Below are 11,888 nucleotides of genomic sequence, written 5' to 3' on the forward strand. Positions count from 1 at the left end.
AAGATAATTCGGGAAAATCCAAGTAACTTCACAGATCTTCATTGTAAAGGGTTTAAACACTGTTTCCCATGCTTGTTCAATGAACCATAAACAATTAATGAACATACACCTGTGGAACGGTCATTAAGACACTAACAGCTTACAGATGGTAGGCAATTAAGGTCACAGTTATGAAAACTTAGGACACTAAAGAGGCCTTTCTACTGACTCTGAAAAACACCAAAAGAAAGATGCCCAGGGTCCCTGCTCATCTGTGTGAACGTGCCGTAGGCATGCTGCAAGGAGGCATGAGGACTGCAGATGTGGCCAGGGCAATGAATTGCAATGTCCGTACTGTGAGACGCCTAAGACAGCGCTACAGGGAGACAGGACGGACAGCTGATCGTCCTCGCAGTGGCAGACCACGTGTAACAACACCTGCACAGGATCGGTACATCCGAACATCACACCTGCGGGACAGGTACAGGATGGCAACAACAACTGCCTGAGTTACACCAGGAACTCACAATCCCTCCATCAGTGCTAAGACTTTCTGCAATAGGCTGAGAGAAGCTGGACTCTGAGGGCTTGTAGGCCTGTTGTAAGGCAGGTCCTCAACAGACATCAACAACGTCACCTATGGGCACAAACCCACCATCGCCGGACCAGACAGGACTGGCAAAAAGTGCTCTTCACTGACGAGTCTCGGTTTTGTCTCACCTGGGGTGATGGTCGGATTTGCGTTTATTGTCGAAGGAATGAGTGTTACACCGAGGCCTGTACTCTAGAGTGGGATCGATTTGGAGGTGGAGGTTCTGTCATGGTCTGGGGTGGTGTGTCACAGCATCATTGGACTGAGCTTGTTGTCATTGCAGGCAATCTCAACGCTGTGCGTTACACAGAAGACATCCTCCTCCCTCATGTGGTAGCCTTCCTGCAGGCTCATCCTGACATGATCCTCCAGCATGACAATGCCACCAGCCATACTGCTTGTTCTGTGCGTGATTTCCTGTAAGACAGGAATGTCAGTGTTCTGCCATGGCCAGTGAAGAGCCCGGATCTCAATCCCATTGAGCACGTCTGGGAATTGTTGGATTGGAGGGTGAGGGCTAGGGCCATACCCCCCAGAAATGTCTGGGAACTTGCAGGTGCCTTGTTGGAAGAGTGGGGTAACATCTCACAGGAAGAACTGGCAAATCTGGTGCAGTCCATGAGGAGGAGATGCACTGCAGTACTTAATGCAGCTGGTGGCCACATCAGACACTGACTGTTACTTTTGATTTGATTGTTGAATCTTGTTATATTCATACAAATATTTACACATGTTAAGTTTGCTGAAAATAAACACAGTTGACAGTGAGAGGACGTTTCTTTTTTGCTGAGTTTAGGTATAGTGTACGTCCAGTAGAATGCTTGTTTGTATGATGGTAAGACGGCATGTTTAGGTCTACTCACTTTGCACCCAGGCCTGCCATAAGGTTGCTATAAGGTTGCCATAAGGTTGCCATAATGTTTCCCCCATTGCTGACTGTATTCTTCAACAGCGGCCCAGTTGAGAAAGGTTCCCCCCAAAAAGGCGGACGGAGAGATCAAGCCCTACTCGCTAACGGAGAGAGAAGGTGAGCCACCTATGGACAGAACACATACAGGCTAAACCCTAATGGGCCAGTTTCCAAGACCCAGATTAAGGCTAGTCCTGGATTAAAATGCATTTAATGGAGATTCTTATTATTCCGGGACTAGGCTTAACCTGTGTCCAGGAAACCAGGAAAAAACAGGAAACCAGCCCATGTACACTACATAGTAAACTGTAGCTGGAACATACACTACATGACCAAAAGTATGTGGACACCTGCTCGTCAAACATTCATTCTAAAATCATGAGCATTAATATGGAGTTGGTCCACCATTTACTGCTATAATAGCCTCCACTCTTCTGGGAAGGCTTTCCACTGCCAGATGGTGAAGCGTGATTCATCACTCCAGAGAACGCGTTTCCACTGCTCCGGAGTCCAATGGCTGCGAACTTTACACCACTCCAGCTGACGCCTTGGCATTGCGCATGGTGATCTTATGCTTGTGTGCGGCTGCTCGGCCATGGAAACCCATTTCATGAAGCTCCCGACGAACAGTTCTTGTTCTGACGTTGCTTCCAGAGGCAGTTTGGAATTCGGTAGTGAGTGTTACAACTGAGGACAGATGATTTTTATGCACTACGCCACGTTGACGGTCACTGAGCTCTTCAGTAAGGCCATTCTACTGCCAATGTTTCCGTATAGAGATTGCATTGCTGTGTGCTCGATTTTTATACACCTGTCAGCAAAGGGTGTGGCTGAAATAGCCACTAATTTGAAGGGTTGTCCACATACTTTTGTATATATAGTGTAGCAGCGTTACATAATTTATGTTGTACTAAAATACACAGTCATGACATCGTATGACAGCCCGATGAAGACACATAGTATTTTCTCTGGAGTAAACATCATTAGTTGTAGCGATATTTCCCACTTCATTGCACCCATTGTAAACACAGTGCTGTAGGGAGGTTGGCATCTGTGTGGCATCTATTCTGCCTGGTTAGGTCAGTTTAGTTTGAAAGCCACTGAGCCATTCACCAGGGTAAGCATTGATAACAGCTTTGTAGACATTAGGATGTACCGCTGACAGTCATGGTAGAATCTACTGTAGGACCTCTCTGTCCAGTCACGTTTCGTAGTGTTTCTGTGCAGTTGATTGGTTTGTCTTCTGGCCTCAGTGAAATGTCAACATAGTTGGATAGAGTTTATATAACCATTGTTTATGAATGGAGCAGTGAGATTCACAAAGCCTTAATCAAATCTTGCTTTAGATAGCCCTGTTTATGAATGTCTGTCAGAGACACTAGTCAGCCTAGTGATGATGCACTGTACTGTACTGAGATCAGTTTGTGGTAGATCCTGAATAATGTAGTAGCAGTGGTGCTCTGTTTGACTGTCATCACTGTGTCTCCCCCTCTCATGGTATTGTCTCCCCCTCTCCCTCATGGTATTGTCTCCCCCTCTCTCCTCTCATGGTATTGTCTCCCCCTCTCCCTCTCGTGGTATTGTCTCCCCCCCTCTCTCTCGTGGTATTGTCTCCCCCTCTCTCTCCATGGTATTGTCTCCCCCTCTCTCCCTCGTGGTATTGTCTCCCCCTCTCTCTCTCATGGTATTGTCTCCCCCTCTCCCTCGTGGTATTGTCTCCCCCTCTCTCTCTCATGGTATTGTCTCCCCCTCTCTCTCTCGTGGTATTGTCTCCCCTCTCTCTCTCATGGTATTGTCTCCCCCTCTCTCCCTCATGGTATTGTCTCCCCCTCTCTCTCTCATGGTATTGTCTCCCCCTCTCTCTCGTGGTATTGTCTCCCCCTCTCCTCTCATGGTATTGTCTCCCCCTCTCTCTCGTGGTATTGTCTCCCCCTCTCTCTCATGGTATTGTCTCCCCCTCTCTCTCATGGTATTGTCTCCCCCTCTCTCTCTCATGGTATTGTCTCCCCCTCTCCCTCATGGTATTGTCTCCCCCTCTCTCTCGTGGTATTGTCTCCCCCTCTCTCTCGTGGTATTGTCTCCCCCTCTCTCTCATGGTATTGTCTCCCCCTCTCTCCCTCGTGGTATTGTCTCCCCTCTCTCTCTCATGGTATTGTCTCCCCCTCTCTCCCTCGTGGTATTGTCTCCCCCCCTCTCTCTCGTGGTATTGTCTCCCCCTCTCTCTCTCGTGGTATTGTCTCCCCCTCTCTCTCATGGTATTGTCTCCCCCTCTCTCTCATGGTATTGTCTCCCCCTCTCTCTCATGGTATTGTCTCCCCCTCTCTCTCTCATGGTATTGTCTCCCCCCTCTCCCTCGTGGTATTGTCTCCCCCTCTCTCTCGTGGTATTGTCTCCCCCTCTCTCTCTCGTGGTATTGTCTCCCCCTCTCTCTCATGGTATTGTCTCCCCCTCTCTCCCTCGTGGTATTGTCTCCCTCTCTCTCTCTCATGGTATTGTCTCCCCCTCTCTCCCTCGTGGTATTGTCTCCCCCCCCTCTCTCTCATGGTATTGTCTCCCCCTCTCTCTCTCATGGTATTGTCTCCCCCTCTCTCTCGTGGTATTGACTCCCCCTCTCTCTCATGGTATTGTCTCACCCCTCTCTCTCGTGGTATTGTCTCCCCCTCTCTCTCTCATGGTATTGTCTCCCCCTCTCTCTCATGGTATTGTCTCCCCCTCTCTCTCTCGTGGTATTGTCTCCCCCTCTCTCTCTCATGGTATTGTCTCCCCCTCTCTCTCTCATGGTATTGTCTCCCCCTCTCTCTCATGGTATTGTCTCCCCCTCTCTCTCGTGGTATTGTCTCCCCCTCTCTCTCTCATGGTATTGTCTCCCCCTCTCTCTCATGGTATTGTCTCCCCCTCTCCCTCATGGTATTGTCTCCCCTCTCTCATGGTATTGTCTCCCCCTCTCTCTCTCGTGGTATTGTCTCCCCCTCTCTCTCTCATGGTATTGTCTCCCCCTCTCTCTCTCATGGTATTGTCTCCCCCTCTCTCTCATGGTATTGTCTCCCCCTCTCCCTCATGGTATTGTCTCCCCCTCTCTCTCTCATGGTATTGTCTCCCCCTCTCTCTCGTGGTATTGTCTCCCCCTCTCTCTCTCATGGTATTGTCTCCCCCTCTCCCTCATGGTATTGTCTCCCCCTCTCTCTCATGGTATTGTCTCCCCCCCTCTCTCATGGTATTGTCTCCCCTCTCTCTCGTGGTATTGTCTCCCCCTCTCTCTCGTGGTATTGTCTCCCCCTCTCGTGGTATTGTCTCCCCCTCTCTCTCTCATGGTATTGTCTCCCCCTCTCTCTCATGGTATTGTCTCCCCCTCTCCCTCATGGTATTGTCTCCCCCTCTCTCTCTCATGGTATTGTCTCCCCCTCTCTCTCGTGGTATTGTCTCCCCCTCTCTCTCTCATGGTATTGTCTCCCCCTCTCTCCTCCTGGTATTGTCTCCCCCTCTCTCTCGTGGTATTGTCTCCCCCTCTCTCTCGTGGTATTGTCTCCCCCTCTCCCTCATGGTATTGTCTCCCCCTCTCTCTCTCATGGTATTGTCTCCCCCTCTCTCTCATGGTATTGTCTCCCCCTCTCCCTCATGGTATTGTCTCCCCCTCTCTCTCTCATGGTATTGTCTCCCCCTCTCTCTCGTGGTATTGTCTCCCCCTCTCTCTCTCGTGGTATTGTCTCCCCCTCTCTCTCTCATGGTATTGTCTCCCCCTCTCGTGGTATTGTCTCCCCTTCTCGTGGTATTGTCTCCCCCTCTCTCTCATGGTATTGTCTCCCCCCCTCTCTCATGGTGTTGTCTCCCCTCTCTCTCGTGGTATTGACTCCCCCTCTCTCTCGTGGTATTGTCTCCCCTCTCTCGTGGTATTGTCTCCCCCTCTCTCTCATGGTGTTGTCTCCCCCTCTCTCTCGTGGTATTGACTCCCCCTCTCTCTCGTGGTATTGTCTCCCCCTCTCGTGGTATTGTCTCCCCCTCTCGTGGTATTGTCTCCCCCTCTCTCTCATGGTATTGTCTCCCCCCCTCTCTCATGGTGTTGTCTCACCTCTCTCTCGTGGTATTGACTCCCCCTCTCTCTCGTGGTATTGTCTCCCCCTCTCGTGGTATTGTCTCCCCCTCTCTCTCTCATGGTATTGTCTCCCCCTCTCTCTCATGGTATTGTCTCCCCCTCTCCCTCATGGTATTGTCTCCCCCTCTCTCTCTCATGGTATTGTCTCCCCCTCTCTCTCGTGGTATTGTCTCCCCCTCTCTCTCTCATGGTATTGTCTCCCCCTCTCGTGGTATTGTCTCCCCCTCTCTCTCTCATGGTATTGTCTCCCCCTCTCGTGGTATTGTCTCCCCTTCTCGTGGTATTGTCTCCCCCTCTCTCTCATGGTATTGTCTCCCCCCCTCTCTCATGGTGTTGTCTCACCTCTCTCTCGTGGTATTGACTCCCCCTCTCTCTCGTGGTATTGTCTCCCCCTCTCGTGGTATTGTCTCCCCCTCTCTCTCATGGTGTTGTCTCACCTCTCTCTCGTGGTATTGACTCCCCCTCTCTCTCGTGGTATTGTCTCCCCCTCTCGTGGTATTGTCTCCCCCTCTCGTGGTATTGTCTCCCCCTCTCTCTCATGGTATTGTCTCCCCCCCTCTCTCATGGTGTTGTCTCACCTCTCTCTCGTGGTATTGACTCCCCCTCTCTCTCGTGGTATTGTCTCCCCTCTCCTCGTGGTATTGTCTCCCCCTCTCTCTCATGGTATTGTCTCCCCTTCTCTCTCGTGGTATTGTCTCCCCCTCTCTCTCGTGGTATTGTCTCACCTCTCCCTCTTGGTATTGTCTCACCTCTCCCTCTTGGTATTGTCTCCCCCTCTCTCTCGTGGTATTGTCTCCCCCTCTCCCTCTCATGGTATTGTCTCACCTCTCTCTCTCATGGTATTGTCTACAGCTGTGCGAGAGGAGCAGAAGGCTCTTCCCTGGCCTTTGTGTCGCCACGCGGCTCCTCCCCTCTCTCCCCCATTGTCGGTATCCTCCCCGTGCTCCCCAAGCAGGGGCCGCCAGCGTCCCGATCCGGCCCTGGCCCCGGCACTTGCCCCTGGGGGCAACAGGGGCCCGAACCCTCACCCCCCACTCATCAACAGCCTCAACTGCAGGGCAAAGCGCACCAGGTATGGTATTCTGAGAATAGGTCCCGAAATGTCCTGCTTTTCCAGGAATCTCAGGTGGAGTGATTCCTGATTCACCGGAATCAGGAGGGAATAATCAGAGGGAATCATCCCACGTGGGAATTCTGGGAACCTTGCGTGATCATTTGCAACCCTACTTTTACTACTTCACTGAAAACTCTATGTAACTTAACCCAGGATTGTGGGAGAGGTGTTACAGCAGTATATTTGAATGGCAGTGTGTGTTCTATGCTGAGGGCCTGTCTGTGTCTCTGCCAGGGTTGGAAGGCTTGGCAGCAGGACACAGCATTCCTCTCATTAAAGAGTATTGTTCCATGTTAAAGAGCCAGCCTCAGGGCACTGTGGGTTACATCCCAAATGGAAGACTATTCCCTTTCTGCTATATAGGGAATAGTGTGTCATTTGGGACAGGCACCCTGGGTAAAGTACCTTCTCTCTGATTCCAAGCTTCCTGCTTTCTCTCTCCTATCTAATTGTCCTGCGTGACCAGCTCTGCTCTCTCTGTGGCCTGTCTTTCTAAACACTGTTTCTCTCTGTCTGTCTTTCTTTCTCTTGTTTGTGTACACCACTCCCTTTTATTTCATTTGTACACTCTCACAAATTCAATCATCTAATCCTTCTCCTTCCTCACATCCCCCTCTCTCTGGCTCTGCCTCCTCCTCTCCATCCTTAACATGAGGACAGTTCCCTTAACCGATCACAGCTCAGCTTCCATTGACCACCTTTTGACTCTTCCCACCACAGTTTGCTCCTTTTTAAAGGAAGGACTGTGGTTTTTAGTCTGTTAGCTAGCCCATGGCTTGCATCCCAATTCTCCACCCTTCTCTTGAAGTGTGTACTTGCACACTTCCCGTCATGGATTTAACAATGGTGGAAACTCCCCCCCCTCGATGTTTACACCATTGTTAAATCCATGACGGGAAGTGTGCAAGTACACACTTAGTCAGAAGGGTGGACGATCAGGATGCAACCTACCGATCTGTCTGTAATGGCCAGGGAGTTTAGTATTATTTCAATGATTAATTTACTACGAAACAGAAGGGATATGACTCCCTATGTCTGTTAGAACTTGTTCAACCTTTCCTAGTTGTGCTGGTCGTCCCGTTGAGAGAGTTATGATGCTGCCTGTAACTTTTGCCTGCCGTTTTCTAGAAGAAGCTATTAAAACTATCTCCCAACAAAATTAGAAAAGTGAGATTGCTTTCTGTTCACCTGATCCGCCATTTTAGAGCTTGTATTTCACTAATAGTTTGACCTTTAACCTACAATACTCTCATTAACAGTGTACGAGGCCACTAAAATAACATGAACACTTTTGTAGTCATATTCATTATATATATTCATATTCATTATACAGCAGTTAACGTGTTTATTTATTCATTACAAGTTTTCTCACAATAGTAATTTTTTTATATAAAACTTGACTTTTCGCATTGTCATGACAACATGTGGCCAATAAGAAACATGACCTAGAATTTGATATTGTCCAGAACATGTTTTTCTATCAGACACTACTAGTTCCCCTATATACACTATACTCCTCCTCCAGGACACTACTAGTTCCCCTATATACACTATACTCCTCCTCCAGGACACTACTAGTTCCCCTATATACACTATACTCCTCCTCCAGGACACTACTAGTTCCCCTATATACACTATACTCCTCCTCCAGGACACTACTAGTTCCCCTATATACACTATACTCCTCCAGGACACTACTAGTTCCCCTATATACACTATACTCCTCCAGGACACTACTAGTTCCCCTATATACACTATACTCCTCCTCCAGGACACTACTAGTTCCCCTATATACACTATACTCCTCCTCCAGGACACTACTAGTTCCCCTATATACACTATACTCCTCCAGGACACTACTAGTTCCCCTATATACACTATACTCCTCCAGGACACTACTAGTTCCCCTATATACACTATACTCCTCCTCCAGGACACTACTAGTTCCCCTATATACACTATACTCCTCCTCCAGGACACTACTAGTTCCCCTATATACACTATACTCCTCCTCCAGGACACTACTAGTTCCCCTATATACACTATACTCCTCCTCCAGGACACTACTAGTTCCCCTATATACACTATACTCCTCCTCCAGGACACTACTAGTTCCCCTATATACACTATACTCCTCCTCCAGGACACTACTAGTTCCCCTATATACACTATACTCCTCCAGGACACTACTAGTTCCCCTATATACACTATACTCCTCCTCCAGGACACTACTAGTTCCCCTATATACACTATACTCCTCCTCCAGGACACTACTAGTTCCCCTATATACACTATACTCCTCTTCCAGGACACTACTAGTTCCCCTATATACACTATACTCCTCCTCCAGGACACTACTAGTTCCCCTATATACACTATACTCCTCCTCCAGGACACTACTAGTTACCCTATATACACTATACATTTACGTCATTTAGCAGACGCTCTTATCCAGAGCGACTTACAGTAGTGAATGCATACATTTCATTTCATGCATTTATTTTTTTTATTTTTTATTTTTTTTGTACTGGCCCCCCCGTGGGAATCGAACCCACAACCCTGGCGTTGCACACACCATGCTGGCGTTGCAAACACCATGCTCTACCAACTGAGCCACAGGACTATAAGCATCTATTTTGGCATCACATGGTTATTGACCTTTTGTTATTGTTTGTATGATTTGTCAAGCATTCACTTATACCTTTGTTTTGCTAATTATGTTTTCATTTTGTGTTTTTCTTATGTTGAATTCTGTTGCTTTTTCCTTTCAAACACAATTCTTCTCTTTGTCTTTTTCCTTGGCCCTATACTACCCTGTTTCTGTCTCACTCCCTACCTCATCATTCTCTGTGCCCTGTTTTCTCCCGTCCCCTTGTCTTTTTTTTACATTCCCTTGCTCTTCCTATCCTCTCTACCTTCCCTGCTCCATCGCCGTGGTAGCCAACAGGGCCTGGTTGCCAGGGACAACCTCTACAGCCGCCACGTCAACACCCGGGGCTTTGGGCTGTTGTTGGAGCCAAAGCCGAACACCTTCAAACTGCCAGGTAACCAGATTTGATTGGCTACGGGACATGTGTAATACACCGTAATAACACGCCCAAAAGGCACCCTATTCCCGATATAGCGCACTACTTTTGACTAGGGACCCTGGTTAAAAGTAGTGCACTACATAGGGAACAGGGTGCCATTTGGGACAAACTACATTACCCAGCATGCCCATGGATGTACTGTGTGGTCCATTCTGACCTGTTAGTGCTGTGTTTCTCCTCAGGTTTGAGACCAGTGATGAGAGACAGAGAGACTGACATAGGAGGACAGAGAGAGCCACTGGGACACAGAGACAGGTTTGACATCCAAGGAGTCCTAACTCACCCTCACATAGAAACACTCTGAGAAGGTTGTACATCTCACAGGCTGTACATCATAAATGTATGTAGTGGATTGGAAAGGCATTGAATAGTGGCCGGATACAAATGAAAGCATGAGGTATAAACCTGAATTACAGAAGACCTGTGTTTGACAATGACCTTTTCTTTGTTCTCCCTCTCCGGCACACAAATGATTTATCTTCTTTCTTTACTCTCTCCGTTTCTCTATCACTCATCGCCTCCATCATGCCTCTTCTTCTTCTCTCTTCATCCCTCCATCTCAACCTGTCCAGGTCCCTGCCTGTATACTGTGAGCTCCAAAAGTATTGGGACAATGACACATTTGTTGTTTTGGCTCTGTACTCCAGCTTCAATTTTATAGTATTTTCATCCATATCGGGTGAAATGTTTAGAAATTACAGCACTTTTTGAACAAAGTCCCCCCCCCAATTTTAGGGGACCGAAGGTATTGGGACAAATTCAGTTGTGTATTAATGTACAAAGTCGGTGTCCCAATAATTTTGGACCTCACCGTGTCTCTCCCACCTCTGCCCCTATCCAGGAAAGAGCCGCTCCGAGCCCAGACCACCATGATGACCACCAGAGAACCAGACAGACAGGCCGAGACGGAGACCAGGCTGCTGGAGAAGGGGCTCCGGATGGGGGTAGGGGGAGAGCCCTGGCCAGGGAGGGGTGGAGGAGTAGGAGGAGGGCCCCTGGAGGTGGTTGAGAAGGGACCATCGGAGGCTGAGAGGGACAGAGGTAGAGGAGGAAGGTCCTGCGGAGTAGGACCCCTGGAGGTGGTTGAGAAGGGACCATCGGAGGCTGAGAGGGACAGAGGTAGAGGAGGAAGGTCCTGCGGAGTAGGACCCCTGGAGGTGGTTGAGAAGGGACCATCGGAGCCGGTGAGGGACATGGGGACAGGAGGGTGGTCGTGGACGCTGGGAGAGAGCTGCTGTAACACAACCCAGTGGGTCAGGCAGGAGTATAGAAACACCAGACCCTGGTGACGCAACATGGACAGACGGACAAACAGACTGATGATTAGGGATCAAGAGAAACAGGGGGAGTGGGGAGAAAAGAGATGAGAGAAGAAAACCACATATGGATACAGATGAAGAGAATAGAGCGATAAAAGAGAAGAAAGCCAATCCTCCTCCACTTCCCTTCATCCCTCTTTCCTGATCACTAATTAGTGGTTGTACGTTTATAACAAGACAGAATGAGTGAGGGGTTTGGTTGGTACGCAACAATAGTCAGCCAGATGTCTCTGATCACTGAGTGTTGTATCTGTCCCAAATGGTGCACCGTTCCCTATTTAGTGCACTACTTTCTACCAGAGCCCAGGTCATCATAGGGTGCCATTTGGGATGTACATAGACAGTGTGAGAGTGTAACATGATGGGTTACAGCACAATGATCAGAATCTGCCAAGGCAATGGAGCTATGCTTGAAATTCCATTAGACTTGAGTTTACCAGACATATTTTTTGCCACTTTAATTCATTTCGTTGTAACTATTTCATTCAAATGTATTTTTTTTTCTTTTAATCTGAAGAGAAAGTATTATGCTATGAATGTCAATGTTTTTTTTTTTTCTAGAAATAAATTGGCTACACAGACGGATCACAGAAACTGACTTGTCCCTAATGTTGATGGAATAGCATTATGAGTTAGCCCTGTGTTATGTATTATAAATCAGAATCAATGAAATGTTCAATCAAATCCCCTGCACAAGAGTCTGTTGAACCAGCTGCAGCGCTCTCTACTGACTGGGTCCAGTACTACCACTAAACCTCAGACGTGTCAGTACAAAACAGGGTGGTGTTCATTAGG

At 48.3% G+C, this 11,888-nt stretch overlaps 1 protein-coding gene across 6 annotated transcripts in view; it reads left to right on the forward strand.

Annotated features, from left to right (window-relative positions):
- LOC106594333 (alpha-tubulin N-acetyltransferase 1) overlaps positions 1 to 11,687 on the forward strand; it is a 53,393-nt gene extending 41,706 nt beyond the window's left edge. For 2 of the 6 annotated variants that reach the window (XM_082961358.1, XM_045695043.2), the window contains 5 exons: positions 1,524 to 1,598; positions 6,424 to 6,643; positions 9,626 to 9,729; positions 9,957 to 10,029; positions 10,616 to 11,687. In XM_082961358.1, coding sequence (XP_082817484.1) covers positions 1,524 to 1,598; positions 6,424 to 6,643; positions 9,626 to 9,729; positions 9,957 to 10,029; positions 10,616 to 11,063 — 920 coding nt within the window. In that variant the 3' untranslated portion in view covers positions 11,064 to 11,687. Of the gene's footprint in view, positions 1 to 1,523; positions 1,599 to 6,423; positions 6,644 to 7,345; positions 7,853 to 9,625; positions 9,730 to 9,956; positions 10,030 to 10,615 lie in introns of those variants that run through there. The other 4 variants (XM_045695047.2, XM_082961359.1, XM_082961360.1 and 1 more) reach the window with 2 other exon arrangements.
- The last annotated feature ends 201 nt before the right edge of the window (positions 11,688 to 11,888 follow it).

Source organism: Salmo salar, chromosome 14 (genome assembly GCF_965601325.2).
Source record: "Salmo salar chromosome 14, fSalSal1, whole genome shotgun sequence".
NCBI classification, from domain to species: domain Eukaryota; kingdom Metazoa; phylum Chordata; class Actinopteri; order Salmoniformes; family Salmonidae; genus Salmo; species Salmo salar.